The 19,557-nt window shown below is 49.0% G+C and overlaps 2 protein-coding genes across 8 annotated transcripts in view; one reads left to right on the top strand and one right to left on the bottom strand.

The window, feature by feature from the left end:
- Positions 1-647: 647 nt before the first annotated feature.
- On the top strand, positions 648-12,334 carry Araf (A-Raf proto-oncogene, serine/threonine kinase). 6 transcript variants are annotated; one of them, XM_040733772.1, is made up of 16 exons: positions 648-764; positions 2,075-2,227; positions 2,373-2,476; positions 3,389-3,491; positions 3,584-3,738; positions 3,856-3,954; positions 5,330-5,486; positions 5,586-5,613; positions 5,688-5,845; positions 5,922-6,124; positions 9,451-9,627; positions 9,718-9,764; positions 10,251-10,369; positions 10,527-10,658; positions 11,510-11,644; positions 11,796-12,334. In XM_040733772.1, exons 2-16 carry the CDS (start codon positions 2,132-2,134, stop codon positions 11,928-11,930), a joined length of 1,848 nt encoding a protein of 615 aa, XP_040589706.1. In that variant the 5' UTR covers positions 648-764; positions 2,075-2,131; the 3' UTR covers positions 11,931-12,334. The 6 variants fall into 6 exon arrangements, with proteins under 6 accessions (XP_040589706.1, XP_040589707.1, XP_040589710.1 ...); XM_040733773.1 differs by lacking the exon at positions 648-764 and adding an exon at positions 1,841-1,919; XM_040733774.1 differs by lacking the exon at positions 648-764 and adding an exon at positions 1,854-1,919 and having other exon boundaries at positions 5,706-5,845.
- Positions 12,329-19,557, bottom strand: part of Syn1 (synapsin I) — a 41,076-nt gene continuing 33,847 nt past the window's right edge. The window contains exons 6-13 of one of the 2 annotated variants that reach the window (XM_005085714.4): positions 18,062-18,124; positions 17,148-17,290; positions 16,990-17,064; positions 16,796-16,898; positions 15,340-15,486; positions 14,983-15,070; positions 14,293-14,884; positions 12,329-13,394 (exon numbers count right to left, since the gene is read on the bottom strand). In XM_005085714.4, coding sequence (XP_005085771.1) covers positions 13,259-13,394; positions 14,293-14,884; positions 14,983-15,070; positions 15,340-15,486; positions 16,796-16,898; positions 16,990-17,064; positions 17,148-17,290; positions 18,062-18,124 — 1,347 coding nt within the window. In that variant the 3' untranslated portion in view covers positions 12,329-13,258. The remainder of the gene's footprint in view (positions 13,395-14,292; positions 14,885-14,982; positions 15,071-15,339; positions 15,487-16,795; positions 16,899-16,989; positions 17,065-17,147; positions 17,291-18,061; positions 18,125-19,557) is intronic. The other variant, XM_005085715.4, reaches the window with a different exon arrangement.

The raw sequence follows: 19,557 nt of genomic DNA, 5'->3' as shown, positions 1-19,557 counted from the left end.
TTGATGGCAGGGAAAGTTCGATTTAAAAAACACATTCATATTAAAATGTGTCCCCAAATGGCTGCCACTGTGTTGCATTCCAGATCCACACTCCCTTCTTCACCTAGCCACTTGTGGCCTGTCTTTCAAATTCCTCAACCATTTTCCTAAAGGAAGCCTTCCTCCCTACAGCCAGACCTCGAGCACAGTGCTTCTACTTATCAAGAATTATGGCTACCGTCTCCTAAAGCTGGTAAATACTGGATATCATTTAGTTCGAGTGCACCCCGTTTTAAGGGGTGCACTAAGACATACGAACGTCCCTAAATGTGCTTACAGCACTGGCTCCAAATTGCATTTAAGGGTTTCTTTCACCCTTATTCTTAAACCCCTAAAATCAGCCCCAAATGGCCAAAAAATACACAATTAAACTCGAGTCGTTCTCCCGACACTCACACCAAAAAAGGACAAGCTTTTTTATTCTGCAGCACTGTTAGGGTTAAAGTCCTTAACACGCAGTTGTCTCCGGACTGTGCCTGCGCGCCAATCAGTGCAGGCGAATTTGTCCTAGAGACTACTATTTGGGGCCACCCCCCCTAATCCGGAACACGACCCACATTCCGCTGGTCCTGTCTTGACGGGCATGATCTTCCTCCAATAAGAATAGAGGGTTGAGTCCTGGAGAGCCAATAGCAAGAAACCGAGGGACGGTGGCGGCGGACTGTAAGAGGAAACAAGAAGACAGGCCCAAGATGGAGGCGGTGGTGGTGGTAGCGGTGTGACAGGTGAGGGTAGGCCCGGTAGGGTTTGGGTTTTGGAGCTGCCGCCGGACCCGGGCAGGAAGTCCGGACCGAAAGCTAAGATCCAAGATGCTTCTGTCTGAATCTCACCACCCCCCGCCCGAAACCAAAGGAGTGGTTTGACCCGGGGCGAGACCATCCTCTACCGCGGGAGTGGATGGAGTCCGCGGACAGGCTGCTGTGGTTTCGCCCGCTGCGAGTTGCAGTGCGCCTGCGCAGAACCTAAAACCCTTCGGGAGGGCGGGACCGGGCCAAGTGGGGTCTGGGGTCTGGGGCTTGGGTTTGTGATTCCAAGATGAATTCAAACCCCTCCAAGTGACTGACATTTCTTCACCAAATCCAGGAGATGCAGCTCTCTCCCATGGCTCCTTGTCTTAATATTCTACTCCTCTTAGGGAAATGTTTGAGGATCGCCCCATTACCCCTAATTCACCTCAACCTCCTTCCAAGATTTCCCAGTGCGTTTACACCAGTAATCTATTTGTGACCCTTCAGTAGTTATCTGGGAGAGTTTTTGGAGAGCTTTTCCCCAACCTTACCTCCATTTTCCTCATTTGGATATCATTGTGTTCTTTTTCCTTTTAGCAGTGTTTTCTGGTGGGCCATTATTGCCATTTGCATTTGGCTTAATGTGTAATTATCCATCTGCCTTTCATAGTCCCTAATGACTCTTATTATATGTCTCTTCTGCATAGTGCTTGGTGACCCACTTGTGAATTCATCCGAGCCTGGTGACCTCTATTGGCTATCTGACAGTGCCTTTAATTCTACCCTCAGCCTTGTCTCACGGCTCTGGGATGCTCACAGTGCCTTTAAGATCATGGTGCAGTCTCCATTTCCTCCAAACTAAAGACAAGATACGATGATCGTCCATTTTTCCATTCCCTGTCTGTAACTCCTTTCACTATACTGTCTGATCACTCCATTCTCCATTAAAAGCCAGGGCAGCCTGTTCCTTCCCATTATCTGTCTGAGCCTTCGTTCTCCAGTGCAGCACATACTGACTTCCCCATTAGTCTCCAGAATAATTTCGTGTGCTGTGCCCTCCAGGACAGTGTGCACTGCCTCCTAACTGCAGTGACTCTGAGATCTTGACACTCAACTGGGAGATAAGTAATAGGAGATTCTGAGCAGAGAAGGGTAAGCATCAGGTGTTAGCATTATTGGGCTGTTTCGTGAAAACTGGGCTGCAAGGAGCAATGGGAGCTTGGAGATGGAATTTTATTTGCCCTCTGCTACTCGGCTTTCAAACTATTATTACTAGACCTCTGAATTTTTCCTCTGCCCTCTCCTAGGAGCCCTATGGCACCGGTTCAGTCCTACCTCAGCCCATCTTGACAAAAGCAGGTTCCATGGAACCACCACGAGGCCCTCCTGCTAGTGGGGCTGAGCCATCTCGGGCAGTTGGCACTGTCAAAGTGTACCTGCCTAACAAGCAACGCACAGTGGTGAGTCACTGAGACAAAACTGGCATGTGTTGCAGATGGTCTGGGATCAGAAGGATGACAAGGGCAGAGAATGGCTACTGCAGAGGGATGGGATAATTGGCTAGGGCACTTATTGAGTACTCATGGCCCCAACCTGTGTACACAGGTGACTGTCCGGGATGGCATGAGTGTCTATGATTCTTTGGACAAGGCCCTCAAGGTGCGGGGCCTCAATCAGGATTGCTGCGTGGTCTACAGACTCATCAAAGGGTAAGTCTGGAAACCCTGTACCGACCATTGGGTACCCATACACCTCTGTTCATCAGTGTCGTCTTAGTCCTTTTCTGTCTTGGAGTCTTCCACCAGTTGAGGTAACCCAGGTAACATCTTTTGTTTCACTTCATTCACTGACCTGGAAGGTCTGCAACTCATTATCTACTCAACTCCCAGGTCCTCACTCTGCCACCTTCCAGGGTTCGTGGGTTTTGTTCTTTCACAATTTCCTGAACTCATCAGCTCTTTTCTCATTTCCCTCATGCACTGTGGAGTTGATCTTCATTGGTATTCTTTTTATTCCTGTGTTCTTTGGTTCCTTAACTTTTTGGATATAAAATGTTTTGCATTTTATCAATTCTTTCAATGTCTCATCAGCCCCTTTCTCAGTGCTGGCCTAATACTTCTGACATTTAGTTTCATTTGCCTCTTATCTCATGGTTAAAGATCATGGGTTGATCCCTAACGTCTGGGAATGGTGGGCATACCTGCGATCCTAGCGTTTAGGTAAATCACTTCATCTCTTGAGCCTGTCTCCTCATTTATAAAATGGGAGTGAGAATAGCTGCTTTTTTCTTGGAAAATTTTACCTCCTTTTTATATGTGTGAGTGTTTTGACTGCTTGTGTGTATGTGCACTGTGTGTTCCTGATGCTTATGGAGGCAAGAAGGTCCTAGATCCCCCAGAACTGGAGATTGTAAGCCAGCATGTGAATGTTGGGAACTGAACTCAGGTCCTCTGCAGGAGCAGCAAGTACTCTTACTGCTGAAGCATCTCTCCAGCCCAGTAGTGACTAGCTCAGTGAACTTTAAACATTCACGGATGGGACTAACAGGAACTTTCAGAACTTCCTTGTCTACCATGGCCGTAGTCCACCATCCTATTCATTCTCTTCCATACTCCTTGCAGAAGAAAAACAGTCACTGCCTGGGACACAGCCATCGCACCCCTGGATGGTGAAGAGCTCATTGTGGAGGTCCTAGAAGATGTGCCACTGACCATGCACAATTTTGTAAGTGCCACAGGGTGGTGGGGGGAGGCCATGGTGTTGACAAGGAGGGCCCTCAACCAGCCCTGGATTTTCCCTGCTTTTTGTGGCTGCAGGTTCGCAAGACATTCTTCAGCTTGGCCTTCTGTGACTTTTGCCTTAAGTTTTTGTTCCATGGCTTCCGCTGCCAAACCTGTGGCTACAAGTTCCACCAGCATTGTTCCTCCAAGGTCCCCACAGTCTGCGTTGACATGAGTACCAACCGCCAACAGTGAGCCTAGCCTGGGGTGGCTTGAGGGATGGGGAAGACAGAAGCCCAGGTACAAGGGCTTAGACACTGCTGACCTGTAATTACAGCCTTCTTGTTTTACACCTTTATGTCCTCAAGGTTCTACCCCAGCATCCCGGATTTGTCTGGAGGCTCCAGGCAGCAAGAGGTTCCCTCAAATCTTCCTGTGAATGAGCTGCTAACCCCCCAGGGTCCCAGGTAGGGATGCCTTAGGTTAAAGGCGGGGGGGGGGGCAGTGAGGAAAGAGTCAGATCCTGATAGGTCATACTTCTATTCATTTGTCTACTTCATGAATGCTTATTGAGCACACACATGTCTGTGAAAGGTATGGAACTGTAAGGCACCTTGTCACACTGGCTTTTTCATCTGGGAAGAGGGGATGGTACTTCACCACAGTGGGTTGTGAAGACGATTAAGAGTTGAGATATGTGCAATGATTAGAGCGGGATCTGATATCTGATACAAATATACATACATCTAACTAGTTTGTTCATTACTTCCAGTATAACCACAGTCAAGTCTGTTCTCTTTGAAATACATATTAGTGTATCAGAAAAGTACTTTTTTGGAGTGAGTTTTATTAGAAAGGGGAGGAAGAGGGAAGGAAAGAGAAAAGAGGTAAAGAGACACAGGGAGGATAGAAGAGAAGAGGGAGACAGGAGCAGAAAGAGAGGAGAGCGGAGAGAGAGAAAGAGCCAAAAAGAGAGCAAGCCAGAAAAGTCTTTTATTTCCAATATGATATAATGATATAATATATAAAAAGTCAGGTTAATGAATTATTTTTATTTGTAGTTATGAATGTATGCCCATGAATTTAGTCTCAGGGTGGTGAAAGGAACAGAAAAATGTTTTGTGTAAAGTGTGATAATTCATGGGATGTATAGGCAAGAGGATCAATAGTTCAAGGCCACCCTCCGCTAATTAGCAAGTTCAAGGCCAGCCTGAATTACATGAGACTGTCTCAAAACAGCAAAAAAGTTTTTGTAACATGATATATGTGTAATCTTTATATTATATGTACAATATGTATTATATAATATAATATATATTTAAAACATTGCCATGTTAATATAGGTAATGATTATTATTATAAAATAAATAGAATTTGAAAAATACATGTCATTATGATGATATGTAATAAAAAATCATATTTTACCCTTTCTCCAACTATCTTCGGCCTTCGTTGTCCCTCCTTTAGACCTTTTCCCCAATGTCACCCTTTCTTAGAGTCCACTCCTGACTCCCCAGGGACACTTTGTACCTCACTTCCTTTTCTTTTTCTCCTTTTTGTGTCTGTCAGGAACAGGTATGTTATATATTTGGGTTTTTAATTCTTCTACCTCTGCTAGAATAACCATACAAAGGCAAGAGCTTCTAATTTATGGTATCCACAGTTTGATCTTCTCAGTTTAGAGAGGAATCTGGCACACACGAGGCACTCAGTAAATGTTTCCTGAACAGATCATTTCTGGTATGACCAATAGACGTGTACTATGTGTGAGCTGAATGTATGTTAAGGGTGGCAGAGCTGGGCTTCCTTTGCTTTCTGCTTCCTTTTGCATCGATTTCACAGCCTTTTCTCTATCAGCGCCCGCACCCAGCCCCGTGACCTGGAGCACTTCTCCTTCGCTGCCCCTGCCAATCCCCCACTGCAGCGCATCCGTTCCACATCTACTCCTAACGTCCACATGGTCAGCACCACAGCGCCCATGGACTCCAGCCTCATGCAGGTGGGTGCCGAGGAGGCAATGGTGGGGAGCAGCAGAGCATTGCTCTGAGCCGTTACTGTTGTCACATGCTCACTTTGATTACTGCTCCCACCCTTCCAGTTCACTGCTCAGAGCTTCAGCACCGATGGTGAGAAAACCCCCTACCCCTTGCCTGCACCCTGAGCTCTCTCTACCCCACCACCCACTTGCAGTCACTCGTAGTATTCTGTACAACCACAGCTGCTGGTAGAGGTGGTGATGGAGCCCCCCGTGGTAGCCCTAGCCCAGCTAGTGTGTCCTCGGGGAGGAAGTCCCCACATTCCAAGTCACCGTCAGAGCAACGGGAGCAGAAGTCCTTGGCAGAAGAAAAGAAAAAAGTGGTATGCCATAGAAAATCCTTGGGGGCCACTGAGGGTTGTGGATAGACCACTCTGATGCTACCCATCTGACCCACAGAAGAACCTGGGGTACCGGGACTCAGGCTATTACTGGGAGGTGCCACCCAGTGAGGTACAGCTGTTGAAGAGGATCGGGACAGGCTCTTTTGGCACTGTGTTTCGGGGGCGCTGGCATGGTGATGTAGCTGTGAAAGTGCTCAAGGTGGCGCAACCTACTGCTGAACAGGCCCAGGCCTTCAAGAATGAGATGCAAGTACTCAGGTGAGGTTGGTATGTGTGCTTGCGGGATGGGATGGTGGCTGGCCGTGTTTAGTGCTTCTTTGGGGAAAACCCCTTACCCCTCTGAGCAATGGGCCTATACTGACAACCTGTGGTGGTGGTGACGATGCTGTTTCTTTGGATTAACGTTGTTACTTGCCTGCTATGAACTGGGTCTGGTAATAGGCCATTCCCATGATCACTAATACATGAAGAAGATTTTATATAATCCAAGCTTCAGGAGTGCTCACATCCTTCCTTTCTTTTTGCTGAGTCATTCATGCTAGTTACTATATTGTGTCGTGGGCTTGTTGTTAATTATAATAATGCTTTGATACAAAGAAGCATATTTACAAAGAAGCATATTGTTAATTATAATCATATTCATAATCCAACTGTTTAGTTATTATAAATGCTGTAATTTAGCTATAATCAACACCATATGAATTTATTCACTCTGAGAAACCCAGGGTGGCACCCTTTTAGCCCAGTTAAAACATTTATGTAGCATAGTACTATGTGCCTCTGTTTTATATAAGCAAGACTATATAGTTGTTCTTTTTCCTCTCTCTCTCTCTCTCTCTCTCTCTCTCTCTCTCTCTCTCTCTCTCTCTCTCTCTCTCTCTCTCTCTCTGTGTGTGTGTGTATCTGTGTAACAAAAATCATTCTGAGTGAGGTAACCCAGTCACAGAAAGACAAACATGGTATGTACTCACTCATAAGTGGATAGCAGATGTAAAGCAAAGGACAACCAGCCTACAATCCACAGCTCCAGTGAAGCTAGGTAACAAAGAGGACCCTAAGAGGGACACACATGGATTGCATTCTATGTTTTATCCATTGGCTTATCACTACTAAGAATCTTTGGGCTGGTAAGGTGACCTCAGCACCAAGCCTGACAACCAGAGATCAGTCCCTGGGCCCTATGAGGTGGAAGGAGAGAACTGACTCTTGGGAGTTGTCCTCTGGCCTCCACATGCACACTGTGGCAAGCATGCTCTGTATACACAGTTGCTGACACATCAAAGGAATCTTTGTATTCGGCTGGGGAAATGGCTCAGTCAGTAAAGTGCTTGCCATGTAACTGCTGGAGTGTGGATTCCAAGCACCCACGTAAAAAGTAAAAAGCTGGGTGCAGTGGCGTACACCTGTAATCCTAGTACTGGCAAGGCAGAACAGAGGGGTCACTGGGGCTTGCAAGGCAGCCAGTCTAGCCAATTGTTGAGGTCTAGGTTTGATGACACATCCTGTCTCAAAACATGAGGTGGAGAGTAATCAATCTCTCTGTCCTCTGTACCCATGCGCATGCACAGATGAATACACAGTTGTATATTATGCCACATATGAAACAATGTGAAGAGTGCTTATGGAACACACTTGACCTCTGGCCTCCATGTGTGTGACCAGATGTGCATGTACATGAACACCTGTACATACCTCTCTGTCTGTCTCCCTCCCTCCCTCCCTCCCTCCCTCCCTCCCTCCCTCCCTCCCTCCCTCCCTCCCTCCCTCCCTCTCTCTCCCACCCTCCCTCTCTTCTTCCCTCCCTCCCTCCCTCCCTCCCCTTCACTTCTTCCCTCCGTCCCTCCCTCTCTCCTTCCCTCCCTCCCACTCTCTTTCTCTCTGTCATGCGCGCGCGCGCGCACGCACACACACGCGCACACACACACACACACACACGTTGAGCTGGATATGATAGTGTATACCTGAAATCGCAGTACTTGGGTGGCTGAAGCAGGAAGATCAACAACTTGAGGCCTGAGCTGGGGTAGTAGTGACTCAGTAAAGGACTTAACATGGAAGCATGAGGATCTGAGTCTGGTCTCTAACACACACGTAAAAGGCTGGGCATGGCAGCAAAGGCTTACAGTCTCAGCAGTAGAGAAGTAGAGATTGGGGGATCCCAGGGGTCATCAGCCAGCCAGGCTAGACTAATTGGCAAGCCCCAGATCCCACTGAAAAATCTCTGCCTCATAAAACAAGGTAGGTGATAAACTAAGTAAACCAAGTGAACAGCTCCTGAAAATGACACCCTATCGTGACTTCTGGCCTCCACATACATGTGCATGCATATGCACTAACACTCCCGTATGTACCTGCATATACACAAATACACAGAATGTTCAAACAGTCCGGTGGCATGTGCTGAAACCTTGTCTCAAAAACAGTTTTGTCTGTGCTTAGCTGTGTGTGTTTGTGTGGTAGTGCATGACCATATTCCTAGCACTTGGTAGGCTGAGACATGAGAGTCAGAAATTTGAAGCACCTTGAGAGGCAGGAAACTGCTTAAAAAACCAAAAGCAATCCTTGCATGTAGACTCAGTGGTAGAGTGTGTTATTAGCATACAAAGAGCTCTGAGTTCCATGTCAGGTGTCAAAACAAGAAGGGAATGTCTTGGTGATCTGTTGTGTTCAGTGACCTAAGTGTCATCCCCGTTGTTTGCATTTGTATATTCTAATATGGTTAGTACTTATATAAAAGAATGGGCTTTTCTCATAAACTATAGCAAAAGGATTTGTACATGACAGTTACTATGAGGTAGACCCAGGTACCCAGAACAAACTGGAGTTTTTAGAGTGTTTACTATTTGTTCAGCTTAGTTTTAAGCACTGTACAGGGCATTTCCTCACCCTTTGTGACATCCTTATAAAGCAGCTGCTGGAATGATAACAGTTGAATAGTTTGGGAATAAGAGGACCAAAAAGGTTAGAGGTCCTCTCCAAGATCGTACAATGAGTGACTGATGAAGGTTGGAACTGAGCTTGGCCTATAACATAGTTCCAGACTAGAGATTCTTTACCTCTAAGCCTCTCAAAGTGATTAGTAGAGACTGTAATCCTCAAATGTCACACATGCCTCTATGTCTTGACCCTGTGTTTATCAGTATCGAGTAAGAATGTCGGCTCCTCATTTTGTCATCTGTAAAATAGCCACTGCCGGGGTGGGGGCTCATGCCCACGATCTCAGTGCTTGTGAGGTTGCCGTAGAAGGATCACTGAGAGTTTGAGGCCTGCCCAGGCTACTTAGTGAACTCCAGGCCAGCTTTGGTATAAAGCATGAGACCCTGTTTCAAAAACAGGAGAAAATAATAAGATAGAATGTTGTTGAGTAAGGTTAGGACATCCACTTTCTCCCAACCCCCAGTAGAGAATCAGCCCACCAAGTCTCACAAATTGGGATCTGTCAGCATTCTTGACCTGAGCACCCTTAAAGAGAAGGTACAGTGACAGAGAAAGCAGCTGCCATTGCTTTTCCTGTTGCTGAGTAAATACATGACACTTGTTCTATTTCCTGACCCCTTTCCCCAACCTATTCTCCCTGCCTACAGGAAGACACGACATGTCAACATTTTGCTGTTCATGGGTTTTATGACCCGACCGGGGTTTGCTATCATCACACAATGGTGTGAGGGTTCCAGCCTCTACCACCACCTACATGTGGCTGACACGCGCTTTGACATGGTCCAGCTCATTGATGTGGCCCGGCAGACTGCCCAGGGCATGGAGTGAGCCTCATATCTAAAGAGAGTCGGGGAGGAGGGAGGGAGAGATGAAATAGTCTCCAGCCAATTCACTACCCACTTCCGTCTCTACAGCTACCTCCATGCCAAGAACATCATCCACCGAGATCTCAAGTCCAACAGTATCTACCTGTCCCTGGCTGGGATTGGGGTAGATATTAGTTAGGATGATAGCTTAAAGGGATGGTTCCTGTAGTAAGATTCTGGAGGTGAAAAAGGAAGGGCTTATACCCCATGGTTTCTTGCCAAGTAGCAGAGCTTATGGCTGGTGAAGGCTTTTAAATGAAGGGCCTTTGTTTAGGAGATTGTTGATTCACATACTGTTGGGTACTCTGGTCAGGGTATGAGATGTAGCGATTGTAGTGGACATTATAGGCAGCTCATGGTCAGTGTCCCAGGCATGGCAGCTTTTGGTATTGTCTAAGGGACTTCTTGGTCTTGAGTCACAATGGGGCCAAGTGGGGTCCCACTAATTGAATAGTTACTGTGAAATGGGGTGGCTTCTGGTCAGAGACATGACTCACCAGCATAGGGGTTCTGAGAAGTTCCCAGTCAGGGTGAGAGGCATAACTGTTGGGATTTCCTGTAATGGTCCTTGACCTTGCTGGATATCTTCCTACATGAGGGACTCACAGTCAAGATTGGTGACTTCGGCCTGGCCACGGTGAAGACACGGTGGAGTGGGGCCCAGCCCTTAGAGCAGCCCTCAGGGTCTGTGTTATGGATGGTAAGTTGGGCCAGGCTAGCTGGGGAGCAATGGGAGATGTAGACTTCTGGATTGGAACGTGTGAGGCAAAGTGGGGGTACTTGTGCCCAGTGTGGGTATCTGGACTGCCTACCTCTTGACTCTCATGGCTCCCCTTCCCCTGTCTGGCCTACCAAAGGCAGCTGAGGTGATCCGTATGCAGGACCCGAACCCCTACAGCTTCCAGTCGGATGTCTATGCCTACGGTGTTGTGCTCTATGAGCTTATGACTGGCTCACTGCCCTACAGCCACATTGGCAGCCGTGACCAGGTGAGCCCGCCTTACCCTCAGTTCTCAGGGCTTCATACTCCAGGTCCCCTCCTTTGTACAGACCGGTAATGTTAATGATCCCCCACAAGCCTAGGATTTTCTAGATGAAGAGTCCTAGAATCTGTCTCCTAGATGTCTTATTTATATTAACTCCCATCCTCCCCCCTACGTCCGCAAACCTCTGAGCCGGAATCCTTAAAATCCAGATTCTTTTGACTCCCTGAGTTCAGAGTGCTCCTAGACTCCCAAACACCCAGAAGCCCTCTGAACCCTTCAGTATTTACAGTTTCCTGCTGTGGATGTCCAAAATACCCCAAGTGCCCAACACTCAATCCTTTTGTGCTTCTCAAATACCCATAGTCACCCAGGGTTTGGGGTCCTAGCATCCATAACACTCGAGGTCTTGAATTCTCACAGTTCTCCAAATTCAAGGTCTAGAACCTTCCTTGTTCTTAGATACCAGGATTCTCTAGGCTCCAGATACCAAGTATTTGAACCTTGAGTACTTCACAGTCTACATAGACTTATAGTCACTTATACCCCAGACCCTTACAGATATGGAAGTTTCCCCAAGAAGCATTACTTTACATTTCCCCAAGTTTCAGTATTTTCCAAGCTCTTAAGCCCCCTATAAATTCTGGACTCCTGTTGTTCAGGGCCATACACACCTACAATTTTTGATACCCTGAATTTAAACCCCTCTGTTCCAGCAGTAGAAAAAAATCTCCCCAAGTCCTTAGGAACCCAGACTCCTCTAGGCCCTTCAAAAGTTAATCTCCCATATCTTGAGATTCATAGTTCCCTGGCTTCCCAGCCTGAACCCAGATTAAACCCATTCCCCCCCACACCAGATCATCTTTATGGTGGGCCGTGGCTATCTGTCTCCGGACCTCAGCAAAATCTTCAGTAATTGCCCCAAGGCCATGAGGCGCCTGCTGTCTGACTGCCTCAAGTTCCAGCGGGAGGAGCGGCCCCTATTTCCCCAGGTGGGCTGGGTAGGAGGGCTGGATGTCTTGGGTAGATGAGGATACAGAGATAGAGGCAGATGTGAATGAACCATGTGAAGGCTGGGAATTGGGGATGTTGGGGGTGTTTCTGGGACTCTGGACACCCCTCCTCATCTTCACCTGCTCCCAGATCCTGGCCACGATCGAGCTACTGCAGCGGTCACTCCCCAAGATTGAGCGGAGTGCCTCCGAACCCTCCTTGCACCGCACCCAGGCTGATGAGTTGCCTGCCTGCCTCCTCAGCGCAGCTCGCCTTGTGCCTTAGGCCCCACTCCCAGCCACCAGGGAGCCAGTTTCGGCCTGCCATGCCAGGCACTGCTCCTTACCAGCCAGTCATTGTTCTGCCTCTGCCTTGATACTGCCTCAGGATTCCTTATCCCACACCCTGGGAATTTGGGGGACCCCCCTAAACTGAGATTCCCTGCTTCCTCTATAATTTGATTTCCTCTTGGCTTTGGGGATATCCCTAATTTGGAGAGCTGTTTCATCTCCAGTGGCTGGGGTTCATGTCAAGGATTCCACTCGGAACCTCTTTCTAAAGTTTTTGCCTGATGTGTCTTCACTGGATTTTGGGGTTCCCAGCACCCCATATGGATTTGGAAGTTTCCTTATGTCTCCCCCACTATTCAAGGACTCTCCTCTTTACCAAGAAGCACAGAATTCTGCTGGGCCTTTGCTTGTTTATTTTGCTTCCGGACTCTTCTCTTGGGGTTCAGAGCCGCTGAGGGGTGGGGCAAGTCCAGGCAAGGAGTGGAGGTTGGAGCAAGGTGCGGACCACACAAACAGCGCCACTGTACGCATTACCACGGGCAGCACGAACAAAGACCACATATGCCAAGCATGGCACAAGAGGAGGCCAAGTCGGTCACAGACACACATTGGCAAAGGTCGGGGAGTGGGAGACCATTGGCCTTTCTTGTGCAAAGGATTTTGAGAGGATGGGTGGAGTTTGCATATTTAAAGACAGCTGTCAGAGGCAGGAAATTGGGGAGGGGTTTTCTGGAGGAGGGAACTGAAGGGTCCTAGAAGTGGAAGGAACTTCCAGTGAGTTGTGTGGGGTTGAGGGGAACAGGTGCAGGGAAGTCCTCGAGGACTGGAAGGTAGGTGCACTTGGAGGTGGATCTCCAGAGACATGATCTGTGGGAGAGGTTTAAGGGCTTCTTGAGGAATTGGAAACTTTTGAGTAGGAGCAAGGTGTTCTGGAGAGATTCAGGACCAAGAGTAGAATAGGGTTTCCCAGGAATTTCAGAGCTCCAGGATTAGGCCAGAAACTTCTGGTATTGAGGAACTTCCAGGGAGAAAATCACCCTTCAGGAGTTCCACAAGTATAGGTCTTCAGGAATTTGGAGATTTTGAAACAGATCTGGAAGTGACCGGGAGCAGGCTTGTAAATGGACTTGGGGATTCCCAAATGTGAGAACTGGATTTAAGACCAGGGTTCTCAAGGGATATTGGCATCTCAAGGAATAAGAAGTGGGACGCTGGAGAACCAGGAGAGGGGTTCTCGAGGGATTTGGAGATTCCGAGAGTGAGAAATGGACTCAGGACCCAGAGAGGGTTGTATAGGGATTTAGGGGTTCTCAGAGTGGGGTGTCAGTCGGAGAAGAGGCTGGCGAAAGACTTCCTCAGGCTGCGGATGGTCTCAGCTTTCACCTCGTCCTGGCTAAGGCTGGGCCTGGGCGGGGCTGGCTCTGGAAGGTTGAAGGCATTGGTCAGAGACTGGGATTTGCTAGAGAGAGACAAGGTGGAGGCATGGGAGGAAGGGGGAAGAGGAAAGGGAGGAAGGGAGAGAAACACAATGTTACCCCAGGCCCAGCCCCAGCCCTGCCCCTCTGAATCTGGGGCTGTGCCTGTGACCTTCCCACCCCCAAGCATGATGGATTGATTCTCAAGGGTGGGCGAACTCTCGGAGCAGTTGCAGCTGGTATGTGGAGTCAGCTGGGAGGGCGTAGGAAGAAAAGTGGTATGGGTCTAATGGGAAGAACCCTTGGCCCAATTCTAGGCTACTTTGAAGGAAGAACGGGGAAGTTTCTTGTCAAAAGATAGGGAATCTAGGAGGGGCCTGGGCCAAGGAAAGTCTGGTAGGGGACAAGCCAGTGGGAGATGGAGCAAATGGGTGCGACAGAGAAAACTTTTGAGCCAAGAGCTAGGGGGATAGAATGGACCAGAAGAAGCAGAAAGGGTTGGATGATGATCTGGGAGAATTTGAAGTGCCAGAGGGATTTGGGAATGGACCAGAAAGGAGCTTAGACTATTAGGGAAAGTTTGAGGAGAGGCTGAGAAGAGTGAAATGATGAAAGAACACAGTTGGCCTGCAGGAGTTCAGGGGTGGTTGGGAGGAGGCTGATATGGGAGATCAGCTGCGACGCGGTACTGGAAGTGGCCAGTCAGGCTCCTGGGATGGGGACTTTCCCAGGGCCTGTGGGGGAGGAACCTGAACTGGAAGTGGAGATGTTGGGATTCTTCCTTCAACTGCTGGGATTCAGACAAACGTGGGAGGGGGGCAGTCTGGCAAGAGTTTTCAGGCAGATGAGACCTGGTTTTCCTTGGGATCTGGGGATGACCTACTGGGAGCTAGTGCCCTCTGTGAGCAGCAAAGATCGAAGCTGCTATAGAGGTCCCCTTACTTGAGCTGGGGGTGCGGGGGTCCCCCGGCAGCGGCGGTGATGGGTGGCGACACATCCTGGCTGGGTTTCTGGGCCAGCTGTGGTTTGGTGGGACGTCCAGCAGGACCTGGGCCGCTGGGCCGGGGCTGCTGCGTGGTGGGTGGCCCGGTGCGAGGTCCGGGACCTGCCTGGCTGGCCTGACGAGTGGGACCAGCGGGACCTGGGGGTTTCTGGGGAGGGCCCTGGCGCTGCTGCCCTCCTGCTGGGGCTCCTGAGCCTTTAGGTGGAGCTGGACCAGAGATAGATGCCTGACGGGTAGCCTGTGGGGGCCCCGCCTGACGCTGTGGGGATGGGGAGGCCGGCGGGCGGGCTGCTGGAGGCGCCCCAGGGCCTCCTGCCACTGGCCGGGACTGACGCCCTTGACCCTGGGTCATCGGTGTGGCCTGAGACACGGACTGCTGAGATGCGGCTGTGGGACTTGGTAGGCGCTGGGGCAGAGGGCTGCCAGCTGGGGGTCCGAGGCCAGAAAGATGCTGCTGGCCCTGTGGGGGTTGACGTTGCTGCAGTGGAGGTCCCTGGCGCTGAGGTCCTGGGCCTGGCTGTGGAGGGCCTCCTAGGAACAGAAAAAGTGAACAGCGAATGAGAGTGAGTGAGCAAGAGAGGTGAGGCTGCTAGGGATGGTAGGAACCCAGGAGGCATGCCCTCCCTTACCCTGGGGTGGAGGGCGTTGCTGAGCAGGGGGTCCTGCAGGCTGCTGGGAGGTCTGGCGGCCCAAGGGCAGGGCTCCTGGGGATGGAGTCTGTGGCAGAGGAGTGGAGCAGATTAAAAATAGTTACCAGCCACTGGGAGCAATAGCCAATCAAAATGACACGGGTTCCCTGTGTGCTGGGTGTTGCTCCATTTGTGGTCAGTTGAGGGGATGTGGGGCTATGAGGCCCCTCACCCCATACTTTGTGGAGGCCACATGTATTTAAAGGTGACACTAGTCGTCTACTGATACCTCCTCAATGGCACCAGCTTGATCAAGGGCTGGCCTCCTTCCCATTAGTTCAATACCAAGAGCCTGACCTGGCTGTGGGAGCCCCTGCCAGGGGAGGCATCCCGCTGCCGCTGCCGAGGCAGAGCCTGAGCCATCTTGTTGACCACAAGTTCCACGATGAGCTGCTTGTCTTCATCCTGGTGATCACCAATGAGCGGCATGGAGGAACCCACCACCTGTGGGAGGAGAAGGGATCCAGTGTGAGGCTACAGTGTCAACACACTTTGACTTGGCAGAAAGCATGGTGACTGCGGAGAAGAGAGCTCTGTCTGCTTTCTAAGGGGCAGTGATTGTACATTGTAAGGAAAGCAGGTCTGTTCCAGGACTCTGGACAGCTTTGGGTGTGTAACGTTAGAACTGGTTCTGCAAATCAGGCTCCCTGGGACAAATCTGGCCTGCTACATGGTTTTGTATTGATCATGAGCTAAGGAAGGCTCAATATCTTTTTCTTCTTTTTTAAAGGAGGCAGAACCATCACTACACTACAAAGTCACAGACATGATCCTGCCTCCCCCTCCCAAGTTGCGAGGATTACAGGCATGTACTGCCAAGCCAGATCCTTTTCAGTTTTTCTTTTTTAGATGGTGTCTTACTGTGTAGTCCAGGCTACCCTCAAACTCTTCATCTCCTGCCTCAGCCTTCCAAGTGCTGGAATTGTAGTTTCTCAGCACACCCAGCTTCTGATGTCTTTCAATGGTTGGGGGGAATTATTTTCATAAGTGCAAAAGACAGGAAATTAAATTCCATGTATTTGAAAGTTTTGGACATAAACACTTAAGTTGTATCCATAAGCACAATTGCACTCATTTCCCGTCTTGCTTGTGGCTGCTTTTGTAGAACTGAGTCAGAGGAAGGAACTGCATGGCCCACAAAGCATAAAATATGTACTGCTGGCCTTTACAGAAGATGATGCTGGCTGCTTCCAGCTCTTTAGTTTCCTGGGCACTTTTCCTTTTCCAAAGTGCTTCACTGTGGTTCCTCGGACACTTTAAATGTTAACTAAGTGCTTTGCCATTTTAAAGATGTCTCTACTTACAGAGCAACAAGTGTTGCCACTCACCAAGGATGTCCAAGTTTTTAATACTGTCATTTGCTTGGGATGCCCCACCCAGCTTCCACACTGCTTCCCAGTGTACACCACCATTCCCTGGGGACAGTGCTTCCCAGTGTACACCACCATTCCCTGGGGACAGTGCTTCCCAGTGTACACCACCATTCCCTGGGGACAGTGCTTCCCAGTGTACACCACCATTCCCTGGGGACAGTGCTTCCCAGTGTACACCACCATTCCCTGGGGACAGTGCTTCCCAGTGTACACCACCATTCCCTGGGGACAGTGCTTCCCAGTGTACACCACCATTCCCTGGGGACAGTGCTTCCCAGTGTACACCACCATTCCCTGGGGACAGTGCTTCCCAGTGTACACCACCATTCCCTGGGGACAGTGCTTCCCAGTGTACATCACCATTCCCTGGGTGTTCTCACCTCAATAATGTGGTCCCTTCCATCTTTGCCATGCAGCGCTTCCACTGCGCAGATGTCAAGTCCCCCAAAAATCTCTGAGCACGTGTCTACCCACAACTTGTACCTACCAAGACAAGGGGCAGGGAAGCTTGTCATTGCCATGCCCAGGCAATCCCATTACGCCGTCCCTCCTCCTCCTCAAGTGTGTCTCTCACCTATCAGACATGGCAATCTGCTCAAGCATGGCTGAGCCTGTGTTGGTCTTCCAGTTCCCTGACACTGATGTCCTCCTGGGGGGGGAGGGGAAGAGGCTTAGTGGGGCCTGGGATGCATGGGGCAAGACCCCTCCAAAAGCCCCTGTCTGTCCACTCACATATAGGCCTTGTAGTTCTGCCCAATCTTCTGGACACGCACATCATATTTGGCATCAATGAAGGGCTCAGCAGTGGCATATGTCTTAGTCAGTGCCACAACACTTGCGATGTCCTGGAAGTCATGTTGGTTGTCTACCTTGACCTGTGGGCATAGGTGTGAGATTAAGGCAGTCTGAGGAGTAGATGTATCTGGAGGAATGTGTAGACAAATATGAAGTGGGTGTGCCAAGGCACTCAAGCATGCATAATTATGGGCATCCTGTTTCATACATGTGCACACAAACATAAAATTGCTTGTATATAACTGAATACGCTAGAAAACATTTCTTTTAGAAAACATTTCATTTAGAGGGTCTTGCACATGCTAAGCAAGGACTGTACCCCTTATGCTACATCCTCAACCCAAATTATCCACTTTAAACAGGAGTTGAATGAAGTGTGGAATTATATCTCAATAAAGCTGTAAAAAGAACTTACATAGGCCATCCATAGACACACAAACTCAGTTGTACGCATAATATACGAACACAGAAGCTGAGACACACTAACTTACAAATTACAAATCTGCTTGCTACATACACACAGACAAAATCAGCTGGATGGAAAGCATACTGGACCCCAAGAGCCTGGAACATAAAAGATGATATGTATTCATCACAGAGCCATGCTTATATGTACACAGCCATATGCTTGGTACACTAACACAGTAATGGGACATACAAAATTGGCTGATTGCATGAGAGAAATGTGGGCTGAAAAAGAAAATACAAAATCCAATTATGTGAAGGCATCCCAGAAAGCATCATCAAACAGAATTATTGTTGTGCATTGAGTACACAGATGCACTTGTAACTATGTAAGGTGCCAGAGCATGCACTATACAGACATGCGTGTGTGCACCACTGTAACTCACCTTGCCCATCCCAGAGTGTGCGTGGCCCATCTTCACAACCACAGGGTATGTTGTGCTGCTGAGCTGGTGAAGATGAAGGCAGAAGGGACATGGTTAGAGCAGTAGTGCTGACTTCCAAGAGTTAGTGACCCATAGAATGTGAGCTACACTGGTTGCCATTTCCCCCCCCCCCCCCAGAAAGAGGTTGGTCAGAGACTGGTGGAACTGCAGTCAATAGTTTCACAGCAACCCTGAGCCCAGATTGCAGAACGCTGCCTGCCAGTCACTTGCTCCACTCTCTAAGCCCTAGACTTTCCGTATCTGCTTTCTCAGCCAGAGTCCTTAGATAATGGTGTGGGAATTTCCCACAAAAGAACGTTTGTTTTTACAATGAATAGATATTGGAGTGAGTGTGTGTATGAAGGTGTGGTAGTTTACATGCAGAATGTCTCCAGTCAATCCTTGTATGTAAGCTTCATCTTTATGTACACACACACACACACACACACACACACACACACACCTTCAAAACTCAGATTACCCAGCCAAAGCCAGAGGTGTCCACATCTATTGAGAAGTCCATATGTATTGAGAAAGACAACCACAGGCTTAAATCACATCTGGGGCTCCGCAGAGATCCAGTCAGTCAGCTCATATGCTCATTCTGCCAGCCAGGTGCTCTTAGCACAGGGCAGTTGCCAGCACACCTGAGCAGCATGCCCTTCACACTCCTGAGACCCACAATCGGCACCTTGGAGCACACACATGAGCTCCCTCCCCTCGCTCACACCTATATAGCAGAAAGAGCACCTCGTTCAGGATAGACGCACACACCTCTAGAGGCACACAATCCATGGACATATGCATCACTCCCCAGCATATCCACGGTGAACAGAAGGATCAAAACAACACGCAGAATGTGTGTGTACTTCTAGGCATTTCCATAACCAAATTCTTATAACTCAGACATCATCACATTCCTGGGTCCATGAAAAGTGTATCTAGATGCAAAATTATTTTTCCATATCTATAATACAAACATACAGGAAATCAAACACACAGACAACACTCCTGGATGTGGACATAAGTGCAGGCAATTATGACTTAGGCAAAGATGTGTTAAGTCTCCCTGTACCCTGGGCTGGGTAGAAGGGACCAGATTAGAGGATCCTAGCCCTATCAGATCCTGTGCAATACTGACAGGGTAGGGATAGCATTCTTAAAGGCATTCCTGGGTAGTGACAGTTCCCAAGAGGCACAGGAAACCCCATAGTCTCAGGATGACTGATTGACCTTCAGGTCTCTCCCTCCCTTTACAACTTCCTCCTCCCTCATTTCCCAAATGTGTGTCGTCATGAGGAGGGGGGTGCTGAGTGGCATGGGTTTGGAAAGGGGGATGGCGGTAAGGGTGTCATCCAGGCAGCAGGCCAAGGAAATAATGCCAAGATATGTGTTGTGTGTGACAAGGAAGAGCTCTTCCGCTCAGGCATCTACTCATCACACAGAGAAGCATGAGG

This window comes from Mesocricetus auratus, unplaced genomic scaffold, assembly GCF_017639785.1.
Source record: "Mesocricetus auratus isolate SY011 unplaced genomic scaffold, BCM_Maur_2.0 Super-Scaffold_100033, whole genome shotgun sequence".
In the NCBI taxonomy this organism is placed as follows: Eukaryota; Metazoa; Chordata; class Mammalia; order Rodentia; family Cricetidae; genus Mesocricetus; species Mesocricetus auratus.
The sequence above is the reverse complement of the archived record's forward strand: the minus strand, read 5'-3'. Positions and strand labels throughout refer to the sequence as shown.

What these genes read in the sequence shown, in the direction of transcription:
- Araf (XM_040733772.1), top strand. Translation starts at nt 2,132, where the DNA reads ATGGAACCACCACGAGGCCCTCCTGCTAGTGGGGCTGAGCCATCTCGG. An exon ending in ATGAGTACCAACCGCCAACA is followed by an intron (nt 3,739 to 3,855) that starts GTGAGCCTAGCC and finishes TATGTCCTCAAG; the next exon opens with GTTCTACCCCAGCATCCCGG. An exon ending in CAGACTGCCCAGGGCATGGA is followed by an intron (nt 9,628 to 9,717) that starts GTGAGCCTCATA and finishes CCGTCTCTACAG; the next exon opens with CTACCTCCATGCCAAGAACA.